This window comes from Papaver somniferum, unplaced genomic scaffold, assembly GCF_003573695.1.
Source record: "Papaver somniferum cultivar HN1 unplaced genomic scaffold, ASM357369v1 unplaced-scaffold_19, whole genome shotgun sequence".
Taxonomy (NCBI): Eukaryota; Viridiplantae; Streptophyta; class Magnoliopsida; order Ranunculales; family Papaveraceae; genus Papaver; species Papaver somniferum.
In genome coordinates, this window is record NW_020628818.1 from 7,733,383 (window position 1) to 7,748,820 (window position 15,438).

The following is a 15,438-nucleotide window of genomic DNA, read 5'->3' on the forward strand; positions in this document are numbered from 1 at the left end:
AAGTATCTCCATGAGAATTTCATTAGGATCCCACTAGTTTTCGTACCTTTGCCATTTTATATTGACAAAAAAGGGGAGAATTAATGTGGAGTTCACACTACAAATACATATGGTTTACGGATCATTATGTAAGGGGGAGTGGTTTTCATGTCAGATGAAGTATTGACTAAGGGGGAGTGATACATATCACCATAGTATATTGTTGTCAAAGTTGTGATACAATTGGACTTTGATGTTGTGTAATGATACTATGACATTGTATAACAATGATTGAGAGCAACTGTTTTCTCATTGTTATAGCTACGGATCTTCAACAATTATGATGCTGAGTTGAACACGTTCAGAATCACTGGAGTACTTGGAAGTGAAGAAGATTTCAAGTAATGTTGAAGAACCAAGGAAATCAAGCATTTGGATGAGAAGGTACAAAGTTTATTTATTTTTTAATCCATATGAATTGATAGTTTTTCACTAAAATTGACAAAGAGGGATATTGTTAGAGCACTGCCTCGGTCGAACTCACAAGCGTTTCTATCTCAAGCTTGTTTGTCAAGTTTAGTTGCCAAAACTATAAGTCTTGATTTCTAGTCTACTTGTAGCTATGTCTCAGATTATGATAAAAATGTGTAGTTGAGCTTTATGTCAAAAGATGATCATGTGTAAATTTCCTTGAAACATCTTACATGATTTGTATGAGACAGTCATTTGATGTCGACTTGGAAAACTTTGTATTGATCATTCGATTACTTGAAAATTGCTTATTAGCTAATAGTTTGTGTGAGACATCCATTGTCATCTTCTAAGTATTTTTCATTGATTGAAATGCGAGTTAAGAGCTAAAACCCATGTCTGGATACATTACGGTTTATGTACTATGTGTGCAAACTGTTTTGATATAATTCAGGACCGGAAACTAAGTTTGCATACCCGTTTGCAAACTGCTTCAACTGTTAAGTCAGGGTACTTAAGTTTGCATACCCATTCGCAAACTGATTTAATTGTTGAAGTCCGAGAACTAAGTTTGCATATCCATTTGAGAAATTATTCACCTGAGTTTGGTCCGTAACTAAAGTTTGCGAACCAGTTTGCAAACTGTTGGTTCATGACTAATGTCCGAAACTTAAGTTCCTCCTCCTCAGCTTTTAAAAATTGAGGAATTTGGAAAGTGCTTTGGGTATAAAGCACTTTGATATTTTTTTACCAAACACCAATTTCAAAAATTATTGACATATATAGATTTTGAAAGTGCTTTTATAAAAATAAAAGCATTACCAAACCCAGCCATAGTTATCAAAACTATAAGTCTTGATTTCTAGTCTACTTATAGCTAAGTCTCGGATTAGGATAGAAAGTGTAGTTGAGCATTAGACTTCACGACGTTCATCGATTGAATACAAAGAACTACTAAGGGGAGCTTGTGGAACTTCATCAACGAAAGGTATGTGGAGACTTGAACTCATCTATCACTCAAAATTCTATCTAAAAGTCTTATAGCTATATAAACTTCAATTATACACATTTGATATTTCGAGCTGAGTTTAACTCGCTTACATATTTCTCGAAATATGTGTTAGTAAGATTTCGCTTTAACCAAGTTCATCTTATATTCTTGACGAAAGTCAAAAGATGATCATGTAAAAATCTCCTTGTAACATATTACATGACTTGTGTGAGATAATCATTTGATGTAGACTTGGAATGTTTCGTATTGATCATTCGATCGCTTGAAAATTGCTTTGAAGCTAATAGTTTGTGTGAGACAACTATTCCCGTCTTCCGAGAATGTTTCAATGATTCAAATGGGAGTTTAGAATGATTAACCATGATTGAATATAAACACAGTATGCGTACTTGCATATGTGTAGTCCAAGACCAGCAATCTAGTATGCATACCCGTATGCGTACTTGTTGGTCAGGCGAAGTCCGGGATCTCTAGTATGCATACCCCTATGCGTACTGGCGATGTCAGTTGAAGTCCGGGAACTTTAGTATGCGTACCCGTATGCGCACTATATTCAACTGAGTTTGGATGTGAACGACAGTATGCATACCCGTTTGCATACTGGCAAACACAGTCCAAGTCCGGTAACTTGGTATGCGTACCGGTTTGCATATTTGAGTAGGTTATGTTCTAAAATCGGTTTGTTCATGAACTAATACATTTATATATTAAGGAATGCAAACCGTGCTGGTCGTAATAGATCGACTTTTATGCTAGTTCTTGATCCAACATGAAAGTTTTGGCTATAATGTTCATTAATTGATTCGATTGAATCAAAATCGATTTTGCTTCAATTATGTCTTGTATACTTCTATGAGAACATAAAAAATTGAACAACTCTAGAACTATTTTCATTTGAGTCATCTGAACTAGTTATGGTTAAGATGAATATGGTTGATATGAAAGTGTTCATATGGCTAACTTCGCTTAACAATTTTCGATCCAACAAACGTGTACACGTTTAGATACTGTTACTCATATCTAAATGAAATCACTTTTCATTTGTGTGTAAAAAGCTAAGTTCGACCTAATAGTTGAAAGATATTAGCTTGAGTCTAATCAGGTTTTCATCTATCGGTGAATATTGAATGATTTTTTAACAAGGTAGCATTGATTTCAAACCCTGATTTGATGAATATATAAGGGAGAACTCTAGCAACTGGTAAACCTAATCCCCACACCTCATGCGTGATACTAATTGCGACTAGAGTCGATTCTCCTTTAACCTTAGGTTTTTCCAAAACCCTGTAGGTTAACGACTTGAAGACTTCATTGGGATTCTGAAGCCAGACCCAACTATCTTCTATGTAGTTGCATGTTGTGATCTTGTTGTTTTCTATCGTGATTGAGTACTATCTTCTTTAAGATTGGCTCGAGATTTAATCACCGATAGGAAAAAGTAGTCACAACCATATCCGTCTCATCGTTTGTGATTCCACATTATCTTGTTTTGCTACCATACAATTAAGATTATTGTGAGGTGATTGATACTACTAGGCAGTTCTTCGGGAATATAAGTCTGTTGTATCAATTGGTTCTTTTTCACCTTGATTTATCAAAACACGGAACAAAACTCATTGGTATATCCGTGGGAGACATATTTATCTATTCAATAGACTTTTCTGTGTGAGGCATATTGGTTTATCAAGTCTTCGACTTTGGGACATAGCAATTCTTAGTTGTGGGTAAGATCAGCTAAGGGAATCAAGTGCGTAGAGTCCTACTGGGATTCAGAGACGTAAGGAGCGCAAATGTACCTTGATCAGTGTGAGATTGGTTAGGCCTGAACTACATTCCAGTCCGAAGTTAACTTGGAGTAGGCTAGTGTCTGTAGCGAATTAATACAATGTGGTGTTCAAATCTGGACTAGGTCTCGAGGTTTTTTCTGCATTTGCGGTTTCCTCATTAACAGAACTTCTGGAATCTGTGTTATTATTTTCCTCATTATATTTGTTTATATAATTGAAATATCACAGGTTGTGCGTAAGTTCAATCAATTGTGAATCCAAACTTTGGTTGTTGATTAAATTGGTTGACACTTGGATATTGGTTTTTTTTATCGTCCAAATTATTTATTATGTTCAATCGGGATCGCAAATTCCTATTTGTTTGATTTTAGATTGAATTGAGGATTGAGATATAACTCTTTGATATACTTTTCTTAAGATTGAGTCTGACTGTCTAGTTGATTCTCTTGAAAGTATATTGGAGTTAGTCCATACAGATTGCTAAGCGAAATATTAAGTGTGGTTGTTAGACCCCCGCTTTTTCAACATGAAGTGCTGAGTTTTTGAGATCCAGGCTTTACATATGTCAATGAAACTATCAGAATGATTGGAATCTAAGTGAACTGGATTTGGAGGCAACAACCTCGCAGATTTAGCAAATTGACAATGAAAGAAAAAAAAATACTTTAAAGTTTCCTTTTTGTCACATCAAAAGAGCAAGACAGTGAGATGTCTTTAACTATATGTTGAAGAGCTTGAAGTTAGTAGCTATCGAGTGCATTTTGAAGACATTTCAAAAGAACGGCTGGATTCTTTGGGAAATTCCTAGGTTCCACGGTCTTTTCAAGAAATTATCATGCAAATTGAAATTAGTTGATTCCATTCCGTAGGTGTTCAACTAATTGTGCATAGATTTTATTGTGAGCTCTCTAGAAGTTGTTAAAAGCTATCTGAATTTATGATCCCTAGGATTATTCTCGGAGTCAGTAAAATATTAGTTTTGACTATTCTGGTAGCTATAATTGTAGAAAAAGCATATTGAGTAAGGTTAAATTATACTTTATGTTGTCTAGATCCATAAGATTTGTAACAAGTATTAAATGGTTGTTAGAACTATTGCAAAATTGTGATAAGTTACCAGCTAGATTTGAGATCCAATTATCTTCCAAATATTAATTTCCTTTTATATATCCCTCACTTCCAAAATACTGTTTTGATTAACCAGAACTAGTCCTTTACATATGCATTTCCATATCCAAGAGCTATTAGAAGAAGGTTTGACTCTCAATGGTGATTTTCTCCTAAAATATTTCGATTTTAATATAGAATCCCATAAATTTGATTCATTTAAAAACCTCCATGCCACCTTTGCTAGCATGGCCATGTTTGTCAGTGAGCATCTCTGAAGCCTAAACCTTCTTTGGACAGAGGTTAACAAAATTCTTTTCCAGGCTTTTGGGTAAAACATTTGGAACTAGAATCTATACCCACCAAAAATCTCTTCGTATTGCATTTATTTTATGAGTTTTTTTTTTTGAATAATGAAACAACCTATCTAAAAAGTCGGGATATTAACTTTTACTGATCCGAAGGACCATTTGCTTTTCCAACCTTATAATTTTTGTTCCATTTTCTCCACTATGGAATCAAAAGTTTTGATTATAGAGTCAAATTCGTTTAGGTTAGACTAGAAAGTCTAGGAATGTTGAGACATACAAGTATTACTCCGAATACCCAAAGAATGAGAAGAAGTAACGAACTACAACTTGTTTCATTCCTAACGTATCTTTCAAGTCGTGCGTATTGATAACATAACTGTGAAGATGTATCACTGTATATATTGTATATTATACTCTAGTGATGTGACATGATCATAATAGTATGATCATAGTATTAAGGAATTAGACTACGAAGTATAACGCTTATCTTTTGAACTTCATAGATATGACATCGACATAATCTTGTATATATATTGTTATGATTATGTGTATAGGTTATGGTGAAGATTTCATCATAGGAAACAATGTTTTAAATTTGTTTAAAGGAAGTACATTCATAAACTTGTTTTGTGAATCGAAAGGGAAATCAATAGGATTATTGGTCTTGCTATTCATTGCATATCTTTGGATAACCAATATGTGTGAGTTGGTAGAATCGATCTTAACTCAGGTTATGTATCTTGGTATAACCGATCACAATGCCTAGAATTATGATTTGGTATGACCGGTCTTGGTAATTAGCGTAACCGATCCTAAGTAATCACCATGTGATGGTATGATCGATCCTTGTAATTGGTGTGGACAATCATAGTAATTGGTGTGACCGATCATAAGAGTTGTGTGACCGATCCTTGTAATTGGTGTAACCGGTCCTGGTAACTGGTGTGACCGATCACAAGTAGATACCATGTGTAGATGGAACCGATCCTTGTAATTGGTGTAACCGGTCTTGGTAACTGGTATGACTGATCACATATAGGTACGTATTTAGGTATAAACGATCCTAGTGATTGGTATAACCGATCCGAACCCATGTATGTGACTTGGAAGGACTTACCACAACTAACCATTGTGATTTGGTATAACCAATCACATAGTAGTCTTGGAATACTGGAAACCAATTCTAAACTTGTTTGGAAGTGTGGTATAACATATTCCAAGAAAGCAAATCCATGTAAATATGAAATAAGGATTTCCAGTGAAAAGATGTCAACATACTTTGAACATGTACAGTAACTCTTATAACTTATATTTACTTTCGCCTTTAGCTAGCCAAGGGTCATTGTGGTTACGATTTCTCTCTCTCCACTAAATTGTATCTGATTTTCAGCCAAGAAAAACACACTGTATAATATTTGTTCGAAATTCGAAAATGCTCTGTGTCTGCCATTTTTTGACAAAAAAAATACCCTGCTTATGTCTGACTACCGGTCCATGGCATTCGGACCAGGTCCCACTGCGGGCACAAACCGATACACCACTTCCTAATCGAGGGATCAGATCCGTGACATGGGGGTTCGGACCCGGCTAACCGGCTTCAGTATTTTACACTTATGACTTTCAAAGCAAGCAATATATGACCACCACGTAGGACTAAAATCTAAACAACAACCTATTCTATTCATTTCTTTTCGTACTGTTTTTCCCTTCGTCTCTCTGAAAATTGTTGTAAGAAAACCGATCGGAATAACTAAAAATCCTTGTCCTACGAAATCACAACGAAACCCTAGATTTCTTATATCCTTGCACTTTCATAATCAAATTCTATTCCCCTCTTGTATCTGTAATTGAAAACCCTAATTTAGACAGAGTAGAAATTTGAAGGATATGTTTTTTGTTTGTTTAATTGTTGAATAGAAAGGGGGAGTTTGAGATTAGTGTATTGAGTAAATTAAAACTGTTGAGATGAGAACAATCAGACTGCCTGAACCGCCTAGCGGCACTTTAGGTATGCCTGAAATTTTTGAAGGTGGGGTTTATAGTGTTATAAGAAGAGCAGTTATAATTGGGAATGGTTTTTCTGGTGCTGAGAATCAAAGTGTTGGATTAGTTCGTGCTCTTGGTCTTGCTGATAAACATTCAATCTATGTAAGTCTCTCTCTCTCTCTCTCTCTATATATATATATATATATATATATATATATATGTTTTCTCAATTTTAGTAGTTACTGTGTTGTTCCTTGATTAGTAATGTTAAATTATGATGACTACTGTGATATTTTGTTTGATAAATGAAGAAAATGTGGAAAAAGAGAAAAAATAGTGGGTTATTGTGGAATGTTAGGGCGCATGCCACTTGCTCGCAAGTTGCTTGCTGATAGCTATGCGAAAACCTCATGACATTCACCCTATAGGTGCACCATCCTGAGAATTAGGGTGTATGTATGAGTGGCACGTCATGGTCGTGGGCAATTACTGTGCAACTGGCTTGCACTGTTCATTGAGAAATGGGTAGTATTGTGCAGTTGATAGAATGATCAGCTGTTTGTAGACTGAGAAGTTGCAGTGAGTCGTAGTGGCTGAATAGTAGTACAAAACTGCTTGTAGATTCTTTTATATAAGTGGTACATTTGGTATCGAAATTTATCTGTAATTGCTGAATTTAGTTTGTAAGAATGTAGTAGTAATCATGTGTCTTATTTTCAATGACTTATGCAGCGTGTTATAAGGCCACAAGGAGGAATCAATGACTGGCTTCATTGGCTCCCTGTGTCTGTTCACCAACAAATATATTATATTTTAAGGCGGATATGTGGTACTTCACGATTTGGCGTGGTACTCGGAGGAAGGAGACTGTCGCCTATACCTTATGATACAAGTATCAGTGCTGGTTTGGCGTCTGTTTTAGATGCTGATGCAAAGCGCATTGCAACGATGGCTCGTGAGACTTTTGAGAAGTATGTATCTGCAATTTCTATGAACGTCACTCCACTTCCATTTTCCCATTTTTTAGTTTTGATTTTCGTTTTGTGGTGGGCACTGAGTGCCAATTGCTTAAAATGAAGCAAAAATTAAAGTACTAAGTAGATAATAGTTTGGTACCATTGTCATGGAAAAATATTTTTATTTGAACCATGCACATTTTACTGCGTAATTGCTAGATGGCTTTTGCTGGATACTGAAAATTAAAAACATATCTTAAACTGTGAAAGTCCCTTGATTCTGTGTTCTTTTGTTATAATTCGGGTTTTAATTTGGAGAAGCACTTGAAAAACATTCCTTCATTATACTTTTAGGCCTAATAATAACATGTGATTATATTCATGTTTTAGCTTCTGCTTGCACCAAATTGCTTATGTTCCATTTAGTACTTTGTTTAGTTTCCTGATCTGCTTTAATCTTCCTTTAAATACTGTTGTCATTTCTGCCAGGGATGGTCCTTTATTAGTGGTTGCATCTGGTCGGGATACCATCTCGATAGCAAGTTCTATAAAAAAGCTAGCCCCGGAAAATGTGTTTGTGGTTCAGGTTTGTCTACGACCTTGTGTTATTGTATTTTCTTGTTGAATGCATTGTATACTATGCTCTTTCCGGACATTGAACACTGTACAAAGTTGTTAAAGCATCTGCCTGTTTTATATTGCATTTAGTATTCACTAGGGTTGATTTTTCTGTTTTACCAAGAGAGAATTTTCGTGTGAAAGACTCCTTTTTCAGGTTTGTCTTGTGATTGCTATTATTGTTTGTTAGTGGAAATGCAAGTAAGTCGAGTTCATGAGACTGGATGATTTGAACTTCCTTAGGTTAGGAAACTTGCTGTCATTTTGAAGAATTAAGGATGTACGTCATCTTTGGAAAATTCGTATGCGACAATGCTTTCGCTTCATCAATGGATTTTATGATTATTTGATGTCGTAAACTAGTGGCCGAGGCATTCAGCACATTTTCACTACGATTATATAGTTTTTCTAGGGTTTATGTGTTACTTGGCAGGAAAAGATTTATGAACTTGTTTCCTGTACTGTCGGTTATATGAGTTATTGATTTTTCTGGGAATGCCAAACAGTCTTCTCCCTGCTTCTCCAAGTAAATGCGAGTTGTTTTAAATGTTTTGTTAATTAAGTCATTCAAGTATCTCTTTTTTATACTAGGATGCTTTATGTTATTATCTGCGGCACTGTTGCATTCTGTTGGATGTGTGGTTAAGATTTTTATGCGCTTCCATTATGTTTGTAATTATCAGATACAACATCCAAGAAGGAATTTAAGTAGGTTTGACCTGGTGATTGCCCCTCGGCATGACTACTATCCACTGACTCCTCAAGCACAAGTACAGATCCCTAAATTTCTTCGGAAGTGGGTAACTCCATATGAACCACCTACTAAGAATGTGGTGAGTTTCTTGACTATGATCTCCTTGAGCTCCGATGGAAAACCTTCTTTGATTATAAAATGCAACTTCAATTTCTCATTATATTAGTATGAGATATGAGTATTCTGTAAGAGATCAAACAAAGAAATATGAGTATTCTGTAAAGAGTTCCTTTTCCTTTTTGTTTGTAGGTCTTAACCGTGGGAGCTCTACACCAGGCTGATTTTGGTGCACTTCGGGCAGCTGCTGCTGCCTGGCATGATGTGTTGGCTCCTCTACCAAAACCCTTGCTTGTGGTTAATATTGGGGGACCCTCTGGTAATATTCATTATATCATGTTGGTTAGTGAATTATTTCAATTTATCCATACTTTTCTTGCTTTGTAATGGGTGTTATTTGCGAGTGGCTCATCACTTCTTCATAATGCTATAACAATATCCTTGCCGAAGGAAAAATTGTTAAGTAAAGTTGTCGCCTAACAAGCTCCTCCGGATTACTTTGACTACCCTTTATATAGAAACAGTGGTTACGTGGTGGTCATATAATATAAAGAGTATTCTCAATGTTATACTGATTGACGAGAGAAAGAGGCTCGAGATCCTAATTTCAACTTGGGTGTTCATGATTTTTTTTTGAAAAGTTTAGATCGTATAGTTCCCTTGGAGTTTCCTCTTTGTATCTCCTGTTGCTTTTCTTTCTTTACAAAAGAAGCTCTCTATGATTGGTAAGTTACTTGACTTCGTTAGAAAGGAAGATTGGCAGCAAATAGCTGCTTCCCTCTAAAATTTCTCCCTCTCTCTGTGCTTGTATTATGCAAAAGGTCTGCCTCCGATGTTTACTTTTTTCTTGTAAATGTAAGAATGGGAAGTATGCATGTCTTTTTGTCTAGTTTGTTGGTTCTGCCTATATATGGGACATAGTAAATTGTCTGAAAACCTTATCTTGTTTCCCTCATTTGCTATTGCAACTTGTTATTTGACCTTAGTGTTTCAGCATCTAATAAGTTGTTCAAATTCCTATGACAGGCCACTGTCGTTACGGAGCTGACCTTGCCAAGCAGTTAATTGGCTATCTACAGAATGTGCTAGCAAGCTGTGGAAGTCTTAGAATATCTTTCTCCAGGAGGACCCCTCAGAAGGTACATATATGCATGAATAGTAGGTGCTTCTTAATTTTCCAGTGCACCTCCCCAACCCTTTTCCAACTAGTTACGAGCATTGGCTATTCGTGTACACAGGTATCCAACATGATAGTGAAAGAACTTAGCGATCATCCAAAGGTTTACATTTGGAATGGTGAAGGTAAGATTTTGTTTATTTTGTCTGCAAGGGGTTTATTATAGACCTTTGGACGTCTAAAAGATGTTTTTGATATTGTTTCTCTTGGCTATGTGTAGAGCCAAACCCACACATGGGACATTTAGCTTGGGCAGATGCGTTTGTCATCACCGCAGATTCAGTTAGTATGCTGAGTGAGGCTTGTGGCACAGGGTATTACTCAAAGAAGAACTTTCTTTCTGGTTTGGTGATTGTGAATCCTACCTGAGACTGTCTGAGCTGAACTTTTTTGTTGATCTCGCAGAAAACCTGTTTACGTTATTGGAGCAGAGAGATGTACATGGAAGTTTGAAGACTTCCATAGATCTCTTCATCAACGTGGTGTAACTAGGCCATTCATGGGTAAAGAGGATGTAAGTAACTGATTTAATCCTTTACATTTCTTGGGAGATGTTGCCTTGGATGGTAACTTTCAATGATAAAGCACTAGTCTATCTTATCAAATTTCGATGTTGAAATATAGGTCACTATTCACTCTGTTACTTTTCTTTTTGAATTATTAGATATCAGAGAGTTGGAGCTACCCACCTCTTAATGATACTGCAGAAGCAGCTAAGCGTGTACAAGAAGCCATTGCAGAACGTGGATGGAGGTTGCGGCCTTGAATGGAAGAATCTTTTGAACGATTTATCAGAATCACAAATCAGTAATTCAGTTGGAGGGTCTTCTGAGTACCTACTCTCCTTGGTGGTGTGACAGCTTCAGATAGACTGAACAGAGAATATAGTGAAAGTGAATGCTACAAAATGACATATTCCCGATAAATTGTTCTGATATATTTTCATACATCCAACACTATTTTGTTGGGTGTCGGAGGAGGTCGTCTGTAGAATAAAAAAGTTTTTGCAATAGTTTCATGTTGTAACTCCTAAGGTAGCAGACGCATCAGCATCAGCAGCTCCTTCGGCTTTGTAAATTATGAAGAGTCGCAGAATTTGTATACGAACAATACTTCTTTACGCATGGCACAGAGACATGAATACCAGAAAAACCCTTGACAACTGATTTAGATGATCAAATGGTTATAAGAGAGTTATTTCTGCCAACGTATGGGTTGTGTGGCTTGTCTTTTGTTGAAAAAAGTCTTCATGCTCGTATATTGGACTTAAACGGTTGCTTCGGCTTTGGTGTACCAACACAGTTATAATAACATTATGTTCCAACCCACTTTTGATAGGAGTTTTCCTCAGTCTTATAGGAGCGAGGTGTTTGTTTGTTCAAGTGTGAAGGTTTACAGTTGATTGCTTTTAATAAACACTAGGGAAGTCTTGTACTAATCTAATCTTCAAGTCCAAAGGTCGCCATCTAACTGCCCCCCCCCAATTTGTCATCCGCTAAAATAATTTACTTTGATAGTGTTGTTCTTAGTTTATCTGGCCAACAAGGAAACAGCAGAAGCACAGTAAACTGAGTAAGAGAAGCTAACAAAACTGAACAATGATGTCTAATGTTTTGTGCTGTTCTTTTCTAGTATATAATAAATATCATGAAATGGATAATATCACTATTAGAGAACAAAATGATCCTATAGTAGAACCTCGCAAAAGAAAGAAGGAAAATGGCAGAATACAAAACACAGTTAATGAGTGCATACTATAATATGTTTTGCTGTAAACTGCTTTCCTCGTAACAGATTATACAATAGAAATTACAAACATCTATGCTACAGGATAGAGACTTGACAAAAAAGTGAGCAAGAATAGAAAGATCATGCAGAATTGTCTATAACTATAAAAGCATGTCCAGTTTATCATTTGTGTTTGAAGAAGAAAATTCTGAAAAGCGACACACAACACAGACACACATTATAACTCCACGGGTATTCTTCACTATAAATAATAGCATTGCTCTGCATCACAGATTAATAAGACGTAATGGAGACTGGAGTCGATCTAAACGAAGCTTCAAACAGAAACTCCCAAGCTGGAAAGTAGCATGCCGGCCATTGCTTACATGAATGAGTGATGGCGATAATCTCCAGATTAATGGGGAGCAATGGAGATCAAATAGTGGACTCAAAAGTATGTTTCTCTGGGTTTGGTGTACCAACACAGTTATAACCAACATTCGGTTCCAACCCATCTTTTTTCTTCAGCCTTATAGGAGCCAAGTGTTTTTTTTTTTTTTTTTGACAATTCGAGTTTTTCTGTTTGTTAGGCCAGAATAAAGATCATTAAGAGTCTTTTTAGGTACTGAGGTATTACTGGGGTTTACAGTTGATTGTTTATTAATAAACACAAGGGAATTCGTATACTAAATCTAATTTTCAAAAAGCTTATGGTAAATCCAAGGTCACCATCTGACGGCTCCATAGTGTGTCAGCCACCCAATTTATTACTTTGACGGTGCTGTTATTTGTTTATCTGTCTAACTAACAAGGAAAAATCACAAGCACGGAGATAATATAAGGGAAGGAAAGATAACCAACAAGAATGAGCAATGATGTCTAGTATTTTGTGTTGTTCTTTCCGTAATATATCATGAGATGGAAAATTTCTACTATTAACAAAATCAAAAAGATCATAATGCAAAGAAGGGTTCTGTTGCAGCCGCAATAAGAACCCTACAAATGAAAGAAAGAAAATGATAGAAATGGAGTTAATGTGTGCTGTATAATCATGTTTCCAACAATTTTAAAATTCCCTACTCTGAATGGTACAGATCATCTCAGTTCACCTTCGCCACTAAGTGATACTAGTAATATATCGAACCAGAAAATTCAGCAACGAAATGGTAAGAGAACTAAAGAAAACAGATAGACAAGTGCCTGAACCATATTGGAAGTTTGACTACAGATGACAAGTTCAGGACTTACCAGGTTATTCGAAAATGACCAAACACGATAAGGAAACTGAGTGAAACTGACACTATAGCCTGATGAAGAGTTTTTATGCAAATTTCGAAAAAGAAAATTAGAACAAATGATGTTGGTGTCAATCAGAAAACCATAGTGGAAGTTGACTACAGATGAACTTGGCAATGAAAATTCCAGAAGCCCTTTAGATTTGGAAAAAAATCAAATTTGGGTGTAACTGATTTCTCATTGATCGCCTTGATTCTTTATCACCACATGACTATGCAAAGTAAAGACTATAAGTTTTATTCTGCTTTCAAATATAACGATCTGTCTCCCCTCTGCTACTCTTTTAAGCTCATACACTAGCTAATACCCTACATTGTAACTACATGAGTCATGCCAGAAATCAAATGCAGCACAATTTAGAATCTGTTAACCTATAATTCTGACCGCTTGTGATACTGCAATTACGATGATACTGGAACAAACTAATACAAGCTACTATTTAACTCCCTCTGACAATCTTTTAGAAGAAATACTGATAAGCAGATTTTGAGAATTATACTGACCTTTGTAGACCTCCGACAGTTGTGGAACTTTTTGAGCATACTCTTTGACAAACTTCATTGAGAAAGACTTCTCAGAGATTACCAAAAGTGAAGTTAAGGAAAATTGATTCTTAACCAGTCCTTTGGAAGTTAAAATTTTGTAAACCGAACACCTAGGTATAATTCTCTTCTCCAAGCTATAACAAAAAATATAGGGGTTTTGGGCAATATAAGATGAACTGTAACCCATTTGATTCACAAGGTAATCCATTACCGAGGTTATCTTTTTCTCAGAAGTCATCATACACAAAGGATGATACCTAAATGCATGATGAATTTGTTCTTCAGACAAACCGAATCTCCTGTAAACAGCCACCCTTGACTCCCTATTCGATTTACTCAACCCATTGATTACATGAATAGCTAAAAGATACGTAGTTTTATAGGGATCGAATCCCATATCCTTAATCTCTTCTACACTCTCCTTGAATTTAGTACTGTTCATCGTAAGTGCTCTTGGTCGGGAGATAAGAAACTTAGAAATATTGGATTGAGGGACACCTTCATTTCTCAAAAGCTCAATGTTGAGCATCATGTTTTTTATACATCGCTTGTCGAAAAGAATCCATGAGTGGCGTCTGAGGATAAGAACTACATTCTCATCACAGTGAACAATGTTCCTCAGGATATCAAATACTGGGATTATTTGGGTTGTTAAGCTCAATCTAAGAATCCGCGGTTCACTAGAGATGACCTTGGCGAGGTCAATTCCAGAAAGCCCTTTAGAGTTGAAATAATCAAATTGGGTTTTAAGGGATATCTCTGGTTCAGATGAGAGTATGGATGGTGCTCTGGTGATGAGTTTTGAAATGTAGGGCTTAGTGAATCCATAGCTTTCAAGTAGGCTAAGAACTGAGTCTAGTTTTGATGTTGTTTCGAAATGAACTTTCTTGGAAGCAGCAATAGCTTCATTTTCTGATAATCCAACTGAATTTATTAGGTATGATGCTACAATAGTAGAAAAATTAGAAGATGGGTTGTGAAATTGGGAGGTGTTAACAACAATTACAGAGGAAGAGAAGGATATAGAACTACCCTTGGTAAGAAAAGGAGATGGATTTACAGTAAGAAGAAAAGATGAAACTTTGATTCTTGAAGAATACCCATTAGAGTACCTGATCTGAGCTACTGTATTTCGAAGAGAGCGAAACCACATTGTCGATTGAACGAGTAGAAAATGTCGATTGAAAAAGTAGAAAATTAGGGTTTCGCAATAACCCTGTGGTTTTAGATGTGGTTTTAGAGCAACATTGGAGGCTACTGAGGCCTATTTCTATGCACATGCCAAAAAAAATGGTGTTTGGCATGTCAGGTGGCGTGGCAAATCATTTGCATCACTATGGAAAAATCAATATGTGACTTGACTTTTTATCGAGCGATATGATTTATAACGCCAGCGATAATGTCTATATCGCCAGCGCTATTGACTCTAGCGCCAACGGCTAGTTCTTTATCGCTATAAATATGTAACTTTCAAACTCAAAACTTACCCCAAATATTTTACACAAAAAATTTCTTTTTTTCTCGATCTTTTTTTTTTCTCAATCTAAGTTATTTGTTCTATTTTCTCCAAACGGCACAATTAACCCAACTTGATTCGGCAACACAACTTGATTTCTGTAGAGTAGTGCTTGAAGGTGCCGTTAAGAAGATATGT

General features: G+C 36.0%; 2 protein-coding genes across 2 annotated transcripts; one reads left to right on the forward strand and one right to left on the reverse strand.

Annotated features, from left to right (window-relative positions):
* Positions 1–6,331: 6,331 nt before the first annotated feature.
* On the forward strand, positions 6,332–11,335 carry LOC113338937 (mitochondrial fission protein ELM1-like). Its single transcript, XM_026584329.1, has 10 exons — positions 6,332–6,815; positions 7,386–7,624; positions 8,099–8,195; positions 8,911–9,060; positions 9,231–9,357; positions 10,065–10,177; positions 10,277–10,340; positions 10,436–10,529; positions 10,621–10,729; positions 10,880–11,335. Exons 1-10 carry the CDS (start codon positions 6,633–6,635, stop codon positions 10,979–10,981), a joined length of 1,278 nt encoding a protein of 425 aa, XP_026440114.1. The 5' UTR covers positions 6,332–6,632; the 3' UTR covers positions 10,982–11,335.
* Positions 11,336–11,946: 611 nt separating this feature from the next.
* Positions 11,947–15,003, reverse strand: LOC113338408. Its single transcript, XM_026583846.1, has 2 exons — positions 13,743–15,003; positions 11,947–12,743 (listed from the first exon to the last, which is right to left on the reverse strand). The coding sequence occupies exons 1-2, from the start codon at positions 14,935–14,937 to the stop codon at positions 12,736–12,738; spliced, it is 1,203 nt and encodes a 400-aa protein (XP_026439631.1). The 5' UTR covers positions 14,938–15,003; the 3' UTR covers positions 11,947–12,735.
* Positions 15,004–15,438: the final 435 nt, after the last annotated feature.

Excerpts from the sequence above, each read along its gene's own strand:
- LOC113338408 (XM_026583846.1), bottom strand. The coding sequence starts at position 14,937 with ATGTGGTTTCGCTCTCTTCGAAATACAGTAGCTCAGATCAGGTACTCT.
- LOC113338937 (XM_026584329.1), top strand. The coding sequence starts at position 6,633 with ATGAGAACAATCAGACTGCCTGAACCGCCTAGCGGCACTTTAGGTATG. Across the intron at positions 8,196-8,910 it reads AAAATGTGTTTGTGGTTCAG|ATACAACATCCAAGAAGGAA; the intron begins GTTTGTCTACGA and ends TGTAATTATCAG. Across the intron at positions 10,530-10,620 it reads AGTGAGGCTTGTGGCACAGG|AAAACCTGTTTACGTTATTG; the intron begins GTATTACTCAAA and ends TTGATCTCGCAG.